The sequence below is a fragment of the Chelonoidis abingdonii genome, chromosome 3 (assembly GCF_003597395.2).
Source record: "Chelonoidis abingdonii isolate Lonesome George chromosome 3, CheloAbing_2.0, whole genome shotgun sequence".
In the NCBI taxonomy this organism is placed as follows: domain Eukaryota; kingdom Metazoa; phylum Chordata; order Testudines; family Testudinidae; genus Chelonoidis; species Chelonoidis abingdonii.
The window spans coordinates 199382235-199394258 of record NC_133771.1 but is presented as its reverse complement, the minus strand read 5'-3'; the positions used below and the strand labels follow the sequence as shown (position 1 = coordinate 199394258).

Here is a 12024-nt window from a genome sequence, read left to right as displayed (position 1 = left end):
TCTCTGTTCTACACCCCTCCCCTGCAATTGTGTTGGACCAGGCACACAGCGATGATTCTGCCCACTGTGCAGCCACCAATGGGACTGAAAGGACACAAGATCTGCAACCAGAATGGCAAATGCGTGTGTGTTTCCCTTTCCCAGGGCTGAGCATCCGTGAGAGTGAAGACCTGTGGTGCAGAGGCAGCAGGCTCCTGGGCTACAGGAAGACAGCTAAGGTGCGGGAGGTCAGGACCTTCTGCCAGGACATGAGACCAGGAACGGCGCCAGGGTTTTTGGTGCCCTAGGCGGGGTCCTTCCGCGCTCCGGGTCTTTGGCGGCAATTCTGCAGCGGAGGGTCCGTCTGCACTCCTGGTTGGCGGCGGCACTTCAGCGGCGGGTCCCGGAGAGAGTGAAGGACCCACCGCAGAATTGCCGCCAAAGACCTGGAGCGCGGAAGGACCCCCTGCCGCCGAATTGCCGCCGAGAGCGGCAAAATGCCGCCCCTCCAAATCCTAGTGCATCGCCTAAATGGAAGCGCTGGCCCTGCATGAGACAGCTCAGGGAGTGGGGGTGGCTGGGTCCCTTGCAGTTGCTGCCTCCTGTGGCCACTAGGCAGAGATGGCGTTCTATCCCCAGGATTTGGAGCTTGGCTGTGAGCAATCTCCTGATGCCTCACATCCTGTTGGTTTTAGGTCTTCGGAAAGTTCTTCTGGGAGAGGCAAAGAGGATTCTTCCTTCGGACGGCAGTGCTAGCCATCCACGACCCCTGCTGCGTGTCAGCCAGGCTGGGCTGCTACTCGCCTACTCCCTCCTGGAGGAAGCCCAGCAGCTGCTGGCGGACAAGGTAAGCAGCCGCATTAGACTCAGGAGATTGGGGTGGGGCGCAGGCTTCATCGCCATCCTATCGCCATTTGCTGGCCTGGCAGCAAGGAGCCTGATGGGGAATGAGAGTGAGAGCAGGTGCTACTGGGAAGGGAAATGAATTCACCTCCATGAGCAGGAGGGAACCAGCTTGTCCCCAGAGCAGCTCCAACACAGCTCTTTAGCAAGGCTAATTAATGACAAGCATTACCTCATCACGGACTTATGTTCTTAGGGCACAGTGCTTTCACTTTTGGGAAGAGCAGCTGAGTCCCCTAAGTGCCCTCTGCGAGCCCCTCCCGACCCACAGGACCTCAGCCAGTTCCCCCAGTGGCCTAGTGTCGGTGTCAACCAAGCCACCGCCTAGAGAGAAGGGGATGATTCAGTCAGCAGGGGCTGCTGATCTGCCCCATTCCCCAGGGCTGCCATCCTGTGGCTTCAGCATTAGTGTCTGGGATGAGTTGGAGCAAGATGTCAACCTGCCCGCAGCCCACCTCACTGCTGACAGAATCCCTCCTGGCACCCCTGCTAGAGCCCCCTCTCTGCCCAAAATGGGTGGGGGTGAAGGAGAGGGTTCTGAGAACTTGAGCTGTGGTTTGGAGATGGAACAGCTGTCAAGGGTATTGAGGGAGAGGTGGCAGGAGCTCCCTCTCCAAGGAGGAGGGTTGGCTCTGAAGGTTACTAGAAAGGACAAGAAGACTCCATTCTGGGGTTCAGGAGGTGACTTCATCCCTCCGAGGTGGGCAGTTGCTGGGTGGAAATGCTACTGGTTCCAGGTGCCCTTAATTGCCCCATATTCCTCAAGGCGTTTGAGTCTCTGAGCGGTTCTCGTTCCCTTGCAACAGGAGGACGTCATGGGCAAAGTGATGCGCCAGCTCCGCATCATCCGGCACTTGCGTCGGGTGCCTGAGGCACTGCGGGAGCTGTGCCTTTGAGGCCACCAGCAACTTCCACCCGGTCCCTGCTGCAGGTAGTGCTCTGGCTCACTGTAAATGGGGAGCTAGTGGAAGGGGAAATGGAGCCGCTGGCACTCACTAAAAGGGAAAGTAGTTGGATTTTCCATCTCTTGATGTCATTTAATGAAGACTAGATGCCTTCGTGGAATGTGTTTGCCCCAAAAGTAGCTATTGTGCTATACAGAAAGCCTGTGATATGCAAGGGGTTAGAATAGATGCTCTCAAAGTCTCTTCTGGCCATAAAGTCTACTACTTTTGGAAAAAGTGAGTGTAGCATTGGGAGCAGCCTGTGATGCTTTACTGTCTAGCCGGCTTGCTTCCTAGAGTGAACAGTCATTGCGTGCGGTGATCCAGAGGGAGGAGCTCAAACCCTGAAAGTGTCTGGCCAGTGGCAGGACATTAGCACTTCAGGGCAGGAGTGGGTGTGGCAGTGACATCACAAAGGCCTTTTGCAGATCTCAGTGTATTGGTCAAAGGTGGTGGGGTGGTGGAGGTGAGCTCACAGAGAGATGCTGACATCGGCCAGGCAGGACAGGGGCCCAGGGCTAGGGAAAGCTCGGAGAGCCCTGTGGCTTTGCTTCAGCAAGTCTCCTTCTCCAGGTCTCTCTTTGAGGCCTCAGAGAGTATTAGGGTTCACGTAGGTGAGGGGGAGGAGGAACTTCTTTTGAGTTTTCTCTTTCCTTTTACTGATTTTACTAGAAAACAGACGTCCCTGTTTAGAAGGTAAGAGCCTCCGAGAGGTTTGGAACCTGCTCAGTCTGCTGCATCTGGTGCCAGCTGAATTCTAGGCATGGAAAACACTAGTCTAAGGTGGCCGAATTTTGTTCCCCACCTGGGATTTTGTCCCGTAGAATCAATCACCGGGGACCTTAGGATTTGTCCTTTTTGTTTGACCTTTTCCTCCATCCCTCCGAGCTTTCTTTTGATCTCTTACTCCTTTTGTCGTGCTCCTCCGTCTTGCGAGCACTATGACACCTGCCTTTGAGCCAGAGGTAGAGACCCACCTCCTTTGAACTGCTCTGCATGCTGTCTTCACCCTGGGCACGCAGAAGGACACCACCCAAGAAGTCCAGGTAGATCACGCTAAAGTCATGGATTGAAGAGCCAGCTGTCATCCTGCCATGAATCCTTGCTAATTGCCTGCGGTAGGATGTGAATGAGAGAGGCGGAGATATGTGTTTGGGGGTCTCAACAGTGCTTCCCAGATACCCCTCTTCCCATCCTGTGGCATGTGTAGTCCCACTTTCCCTAACTCTGACCCATGGCTCTCCCTTGCTTTGCAGGATCTGCATAGGGTCTTGTCAGGCCGCCTGGATGCCATGCTGGGGAACCTGCTGGCAGAGTCCCCAGGCACCAACAGGCTCCACTACATCTTGGAGGTAAGCCCGATGAGAGGGGTGGGGGCAATTTTAGCTTCACTCTTAGCTCCATTTTCCAGTCTGTCCTCCTAGCTGGGTCCCCAGTGGCCCGTCCTCAGTCAGGGCAGTCAGTGCAATGCAGTGTCAGGCCCTTCCTCCTTGAAGGAGAGAGGAAGGAGGTGGGAATTGAAGCCAGAGCTCTGCCTGGTTCTGTTGCGCACTAAGCACAAGGCCCCTGGCTGGCTTGAGTAGCGAGAGTCTGAACCCCTCCTGTGAGATGCAGAAGGGTTGTCTGGTCCTCAGAGAAGAGTCCCAGGCTCCTTCCTAGAGAAACAGAAGGACCCCAGAGAATCAGCCCTTCTCTCCGACGGGCCCTGAGATTCCTGGGGGGATTGTGCTCACACTCACTCCGTTCACCCAACCAAGGACTTGAGAGGCAGGGAGGGGAGAGGGGTCTGTCTCCTTCCTGGTGAGTTATTCAGGAATCAGGAGTTCAGGGAGGATGGGACCAGCCCCGACACCAAACACCGTTCCAATCTTGGGAGAGAATGACAGGTTGTGACCTGCAGAACACAAGCAACAATCCCCTTGTAAAGCTCTGCAATGGAAGTATCAGATATTCCACCCTGTGCACAATGTCTCAGCCCCTGAAGATTTTGTGGAGGGGGGTGTCATTTGCACAACACGCGCACCTGCCCGTTGTTCCTGAGCTGCCTCCTTTCCTCACAGCACTTAACTACTGGATGGTGTCCAGGGTGTCACGGGAGAGAGCCAAGGCCATAGGAGCAGCACGGGCTTGCTCAGATTCATCATCACCCTCCCTGAGTTTGACGTAAGTGACCTGTGACTCCAGGCTTAGGTGCGCTGGCTATCTCCAACTGGCTGTAGAATCTGCTGCTGCAGGGGCTGTGGGTTAGGAGTATTCCTCTTGGGGAGGCAGAGGCAGAGCAGGGAATGAGCTTGGCTTGAGTCAAGTTCTTCTTGTCCTGGTTAAGTGGTGACTGGGCTTCTAAGGGGACCATGCTCCAGGTTCATGCCTTCCTGTCATCCTGAAACAGGTGGGGAAGCAAGTCCTCATGGAGGACCCTGCCCACATCCCTGTTTTGCAGCCTCCCTTGGGGGCAGAGGACATTAAGGCTCTAGCTTCTATCCTCTAGCATCCCCCGCAGAGCGGCTGAGGGGAAAAAGAGAGTCCTGGCCCAGGGGGCACTGGGAGCTGACAGGAAAATGCTGATGGAATCCCCTCTCCCTTCCATTAGTACTCAGCAGAATTCTCCAGGCTGGGTCACCATGTGGCACGGCTGGCTCTGTTTATAATTGACCAGGCAAGGACCTCACCCGAACCCCTAAACCTAAGAGAAACACTAACCCTAACTGTAACCCTAACCCTTGCACAACCCCTAACCCTAAACCTTCACACACACACTCTCTTGAACCCTTAAACCTAACCCTAATCCAAACCTTCACCCTTGTCCTTACATTAACCCTAATCCCTAACCCTAGCTAAAAACCCTAAACCTTAACTCTAACTGTAACCCTAACACCCTAACCCCAACACAAATCCTAATGCTCACACAAACTCTAACCCTATCTCAAACTCCAACCCTTACTCTAACCACTAACCAACCTTCACCCCCATCCTAACCCAACTCTCTATTGCCTCCTCTCTCTCTCTGTCCAGCTCTCTTCTTTTCCTTCTGAACCAACTTCTCTTAAACCTCACCTATCAGTTTCCTTGGCTCTCATTGTAAAACATTTTACAAAACATTGTATGGAAGATGCTTTGTCAGGGCTTGTCTAAACATCATATCAGTTTGAAACCTATGTAAATTAGTATGACACTCTCCCCCCCTAACCCCAGTGGGGATGCAATTATAAGCACCTTTATAACTGTGTCCACAATAGAGGTTGTGTCAACTGAATGATTTCAGTTAAAAAAAAAAATCAAGTTTTATATCACTACAAAAACTGTGCATAGACCAGGCCTACAAAATGAGTGTAAGAGGAGATGGTTTATTGCACCAGGCTGCTGTTTTTCTCACAGCTCTTCTGTGCAATCCCTTTTCATTTTCCATTCTCCCACTACTGCTTCCCTTCCATGAATTCATCTACCCTTTTCCTGAACCCACCTGTACAATGTCCTCTGACCTTCCTGATTTTCTCTTCCCCTGAAGAGTTCTCTAACACTTCCCCTTATTATAAAGGCTGGACTCAAGCCATCAAAAGTAAAGTGATATGTAGAAAGCTCTTTGCCCCAGAAGCAAAGAGGAAGAAATGTCAACTAGCTAGAGGGTGGGTTAGGGGAAGAGGATGACTGAATTCCCTTTCTTTTGTATGTGAGGTTTCAACTCTAGGTTTAAAGAGGTTTATTGGGGAAACTTAACCCTTATTTCCATTTCAAGGAGAGCTCTGCTATAAAAATTAATGTAACCTGAATTAAGTCAAAGTAAATCCAGCTCAGTTACATATAGTAGTTTCTGCAGTAGTACAAGAGAAAACTTAACTGCTGGTTTTTGTTGCTGTGACTGAACACACACTAGGAGCAGGTTAGTGGACTAAGAAGGAGGCACTACTGCAGTCACTCTTCTGACCGTAACTGTACTTCAAGTAGAATCTGATGGTAAAGAGGGCCAGACTGAAGGAGTTCACACCCGGTGGCTTTGATGCTTAGACAGTAGTCAATCCCTTCCATTTCCCATGCCCGTGGTCTCATGTTTCTCCTTCATACGAATTTCAAGTGGGAAAAAAAAACCTTTTTTTTCTATTTTTTCAAAAAGTGCACAATGAAAAGTCAATCCAAGACTTAACATCTGTTGAACAGTATCTTTAAAAATAATTACATTGTATAGTTTATATCTCATTTAGGGTTTTTACAACAAGCTGTTGTGATAAAGTGCAAAATAAAAATAAACTCTGTATTTATATATTTTTTCCAGTGAAGTTTCTACTACATATTTGCAAATGTCACTGTTGTGAATGGCTAAATATTTACAGTAAAAACAGTCAGTTCTGTGCCATTTCTTGCTATTTAAGATCCATGTCTTGTTTCTTATCTCTCCAGTTCTGCTTCCAGTATTTCTCCCCATGTATCAGCATCCATGGGATACATGATTTTTTCTGGTAAGCCACAGCGTGAGTGAATGTTGCTATATTTTCCACTTAGCCATTCATGCTTCACTTTGCTCTTCCAGTAGTTTCTCAGTAGAGTGACCTGATACAGAGTAAACCGTTAAAAAGCCTTGAAAAACTTGAATAAACTAAGCAGAAGTCAATGTGAACACTGGAAGTTGGGAGAACTAAAGTTTTACACCAGAAGAAGCATCTACATTATAACACATTTGGGTGTCTGGGCCCTCAATGCAATACATAGGTGTACAAATGCCCTCTAGTGGACCAGGGCTTTAACTTCACATTTTTCAGAGGAACATGAGGATCATTCTCACTTCTCAAGTCTTCTGTCTCTCATCCACACCATTTCAGGCTAACTCCCTACCCTAAAGTAAAACTTTTTTAAAATCTTTCTATTTCTCTTCCCTATTCTGCAGGCCCCAAAATAATCCAAACTCTCCTGTGTGCTCGAGCAACAGGGTGGTTGGGTTCCTCTGTTGGGATGTTCCCTGCTCATGCAGAGAAGTACTAACTTATTGACTTTTTGACACATGTAGCTTGTTACCTCAACCCTGGACATGAGGAGGGAGAACTAGCTGTCTAGAAGAGGGATCTAGGGCAGAGGTGGCCTATGGGAGAAGACATGGAAATGGCCATAAGTCTGGACTAGGATTTGTGATGTTTGCTTTGTTAATGAAGTCAGATGCCAGGAAAGTGTTGAGTTTGGATTTCAGTGTGTCCACTATCTTCAGAGCAGCATGAGTACTCCATCTGCTCACAGCCTTGTCTCCTTATGAGCTCTTGCCTCATACTGAACTACTAACACTTCCTCAGAGAGGAAATGAGTCTGACACTGTAACTCTGAGTTCCACTGACCAGTGATCTATGCAGAGGTAGACTTAAAGCCCTAAAAGAGGTGGTTGTATCCTACTTTCTTTCAAACTAGTGCTGGTTCAGGGTGGTGGTTGCAATGTCTGAATCCATTCCCTCTCTGAGCTGCTAAGTTCTGCAGGCTGGATTCTATAAGTATGATGCTATAGCTGCCATAAGAATGGCCATACTGGGAAAGACCAGTGGCCCATCTAGCCCAGTACCCTGTCTTCTGATAGTGGCCAATGCCAGGTGCTTCAGAGGGAATGAACAGAACAGGTGATCATCAAGTGACCCATCCCCTGTCACTCATTCCCAGCTTCTGGCAAACCAGAGGCTAGGGACACTTCAGAGCATGGTTTTGAATCCCTGCCCATCCTGGCTAATAGGTTCATCAATGGCTATCCTCCAAGAACATAGCTAGTTCTTTTTGAACTCTGTTATAGTCTTGGCCTTCACAATATCCTCTGGTAAAGAGTTCCACAGGCTGACTATGTGTTGTGTGAAGAAATGTTTCCTTTTGTTTGTTTTAAATTTGCTGCCTATTAATTTCATTTGGCGACACTGAGTTCTTGTGTTAGAGTAAATAACACCTTCTCCTATCTTCTTTACTTTCTCCACACCAGTCATAATTTTCTAGACCTCTATCATATCCTCACTGGTTTCTTTTCCAAGTGGAAAAGTCAATTTTATTAATCTCTCCTCATATGGAAGCTGTTCCATACTTCTAATCATGTTCAATGCTCTTTTCTGTACTTTTCCCAATTCCGATATATCTTTTTTGAGAGACGACACATCTGCACGCAGTATTAAAAATGTGGGCATACCGTGGATTTATACAGAGGCAATATGATATTTTCTGTCTTATTATCTATCCCCTTTCTTGAGTGGTAACAGCTAATTTAGTACATCATTTTATATGTATAGTTGGGATTGTTTTCCAATGTGCATTACTTTGCATTTATCTACATTGAATTTCATCTGCTATTTTGTTGCCAAGTCACCTAGTTTTGTGAGATCCTTTTGTAGCTCTTCGCAGTCTGCTTGGGACTTAACTGTCTTGAGTAGTTTTGTATCATCTACTAATTTTGCCACCTCTCTGTTTACCCCTTTTTCCATCTCATTTATGAATATGTTAAACAGTACTGGTCCCAATACAGACCCTTGGGGGACACCACTATTTACCTCTCTCCATTCTGAAAACTCACCATTTATTCATATCCTTTGTTTCCTATCTTGTAACCAGTTACTGATCCAGGAGAGGACCTTCTTATCCCATGAGTAGGGCCTTACCAAATTCACAGCCATGAAAATGCATCACAGACCCTGAAAACTGACCTCCTCTGTGAAATCTGGTCTTTTGTGTGCTTGTACCCTATACTATGCAGATTTCATGGGGGACACCAACATTTCTCAAATTGGGGGGGTCACAAGGTTATTTTAAGGAGTCTGTGGTATTACTACCCTTACTTCTGCGCTGCCTTCAGACCTGGGCACCTGGAGAGTGGCAGCTGTTGGGCAGGTGCCCAGCGCTGAAGGCAGTGCCCCACCAGCAGCAGTGCAGAAGTAAGGGTAGCAACACCATACCATACCACCCTTACTTCTGCATTGCTTCCTTCAGAGCTGGATGGCCAGAGAGAGGCAGTTACTGACTTATGGCCCAGCTCTGCAGGCAGCAGTGCAGAAGTAAGGGTGGCAATACCATACCATTTCATCCTTACTTCTGTGCTGCTGCTGGTGGCAGCTCTGCCTTCAGAGCTGGGCTCCTGACCAGCAGTCACCACTCTCCAGCTGCCCAGCTCTGAAGGCAGAGCCACTGCCAGCACCAGTCCTGAAGTAAGGGTAGCAATACAGCAACCACTCTACAATAAACTTGCAACTCCAGACAACTCCTTTTTAAGTAAGGACCCCTACAATTACAACACCGTGAAATTTCAGATTTAAATAGCTGAAATAATGAAATTTACTATCATCGTGAAATTGACCAAAATGGACAGTGAATTTGGTAGGACCCTATCCATGAGAGCTTACTTTGCTCAAGCGTCTTTGATGAGGAACCTTGTCAAAGAATTTCTGAAGATCTCAGTACACTATATCCCTTGGATCACCCTTGTCTACATGCTTGTTGACCGCCTTAAAGAATTCTAGTAGATTTCTGAAGCATGATTTCCCTTAACACTTTTTGTAGATTCTTCCTCCACAAATCATGTGTCTGACAGTTTCAACCAATTTCCCTGGTACTGAAGTTAGGCTTACTGACCCTTAATTGCTAGGATCGCTTCTGGAGCCCTTTTTCAAAAATTAGCATCACATTAGCTGTCCTCCAGCCATCTGGTACAGAAGCTGATTTAAATGATAAGTTTAATAGTTCTGTAACTTCATATTTTAGTTCCTTCTGAACTATTCGGTGAATACCATCTGGTCCTGGTGACTTATTACTGTTTCATTTATTAATTTGTTCCAAAACGTCCTCTAATGACACCTCAGTCTAGGACATTCCTCAGATTTGTCACCTAAAAAGAATGGCTCAGGTTTGGGAATCTGGCCCCACTGGCTGTTTAGTAGGCTTCCTGCTTCTGATGTACTTAAAAAGTCTTTCGTTGGCCGTTCTTCAAATTCTTTTTTGGCCTTTCTAATTATATTTTAACACTTAAGTTGCCAGAGTTCTGCTTTCTCTATTCCTCAATAGGATTTCATGCAACATGTTCATCTCCTCCTCACTGTTTTGAGTAGCAGCTGCAATAGTGTTGGGTAAAGGGGTTCTAAAGCAGCTGGCTTTTTGACCCCTAGCTGTATCTGGCTTAAGAGGTATGTAGGGGCAAATATTTCTCTAGATCAGCAGATTCCAGGAACCCCTTCTCTCCCAGCAGGAGTATTCCACTGGAGTAAAATTATGGGGAACATGTACGTAAAACTGTGTCCCTTTCACAATGTGTTCCATTCCAGAGCTGGCCTGATCATTTCTCAGGGATCAGGTAGTTCATTGTCTCTATGGTACTCTTATTTTTTGGCATTTCTGCACAGACTGCCAGTTGTGAGGGTGTTTGTAATTCTATTTTACTATGGCCTGGTCTACACTACAGAGTTAGGTTGGTGCAATGTGGCTTATTATGACCTAATTATGTCAGTGTCTACATCAGAATGCTGCTTCTGATGAAGGAAGTCACCTGCTACGCTGACATAACTCCATCTCCATGAGAGGTGTAGTGCTCATGTTGATGCAGTTAGACCTTGATTAACTGACATAGCCTGTTGGCTGTCAGCCCAAGTGGGGGCTGTCAGCTAGAGTCCTTCTACTCTCTGGTGGTGATAGCCTGAGCTATCAGTTGGGGGTGCTGGCTTGCAGCTGGGGCCCCCATGCCTCAGCACTGACAGCTGGGTGAGCCCTGCACCTCACTGACAGCTTGGGGTGCTAGGCTCTAGATCTGTGTCCTATAATGCCCCACTTGAGTTGGTGGAAGCACTCTTGGTGAGGACACGCACTGCTAACCGAAGGAGTAAGTGTGGACGTTAACTACCTTTTTAATTACTGTGGTGGCTATACTTTGACTTAAGTCAACTTAATTTTGTAGTGTAAATAAGCCCTGAAACCTCACAGGCTGTAGCAATTAGGTTGTAACAACTTTGAATTTCACTTAACCTTGGATGGATCAGAAGTACTGATCAGGAGAGAACCTCACATATCTTAATACTCATCCTGAAAGCTACTCAGTTTCCCAAAGCTAGACAGTCCACATTCTTAAATTTACCTTCCATGAATATCCATTTCCTCGATCACAGTCTATCTCTCGCTGACAGACAGCTCTTATGACTAAACAGTGATGTTTCCACAAATGGTCACTGTTCTCAATTGCATGATTCCAGCTCTTGCATGTCATTGCAGCTTTGCATAAGCTCTGAATATCCAGTTCACTGAAAATTTTAAAACTGACTTCTGGAGGCAGCAGCTCTACAAAGTCCTCCCGATTTTCCCCTTTTTTCTTGGCTGGAGGAAGGATGGTTAGTTCTTTACATGAAGCAACTGCCTGTTTGTTCTTCTTGGAGGCTTTCTGCATAATTTAAGGCCTCAATACATCCACCATGAGTAACCCTGGAGATGAGGAAGTACAGTGGTCACTAAACAGCCTCACATGTAACTAGTTGCATGTCATTATCACTGATCTCAATTACATAATACATGGAGTTAACTTTCATCAAGTTAATCCTAATTTTGAAGGTTATGTTAAAGTGCCTCACATATTAAACAGCATGCAATGCCTTGTACCCTGGCTGGCCCAGCCCTCTAGGGTGACCAGATGTCCCAATTTTATAGTAACAGTCCTGATATTTGGGGCTTTTTCTTATACAGGCTCCTATTACCCCTCACCCCCTGTCCTGATTTTTCACACTTGCAGTCTGGTCACCCTACAGACCTCAAGCAGTGCAGGATGGGTCACTAGTGCCCTTCGTGTTTGCCCAGCCCTCAGCAATCACTCCACCGTTGTAGGGCGCCCTGTGCTAAGGCTAGGCTAGCCCAGCCTGCAGGCGTTAAGCAAGGGACAGACGGTGCCCTGCCTGTGCTCAGCCATGAGGCGCCCTTTGCTCGCTGCCGAGCCCGGCCCCGCCTCGGAGCTCGCCTGGCCAGGTGCAGGGAAACTCCAGGCCCGCAGACCGCCCCCTACCTGGCCCCGCGCGGCTGCCCCCAGGTGACGGTTTAAACGTCTCCCCCATTCGAACGTGTATGTTTACACCGCCGCCCGCTGGCTTCCTGAGGCAATACGCATGCGTCGGAGGCTGTTGTGGCGGGGCACGCCGGGATTTGTAGTTTCCCCGCGGCGACGCTCAAGCGCAGCCGGGCGGGGAGGGTGGAGTTGGAAACTACCGTTTCCGGGATGGCCGGCCAAGGGCTG

The 12024-nt window shown here is 48.0% G+C and overlaps 1 protein-coding gene across 1 annotated transcript; it reads right to left on the bottom strand.

Annotated features, from left to right (window-relative positions):
- Nucleotides 1-5899: 5899 nt before the first annotated feature.
- FBXO48 (F-box protein 48) lies at nt 5900-11891 on the bottom strand. The gene is made up of 3 exons (XM_032806362.2): nt 11797-11891; nt 10885-11225; nt 5900-6368 (listed from the first exon to the last, which is right to left on the bottom strand). The coding sequence occupies exons 2-3, from the start codon at nt 11188-11190 to the stop codon at nt 6207-6209; spliced, it is 468 nt and encodes a 155-aa protein (XP_032662253.1). The 5' UTR covers nt 11191-11225; nt 11797-11891; the 3' UTR covers nt 5900-6206.
- Between the last annotated feature and the right edge of the window lie 133 nt (nt 11892-12024).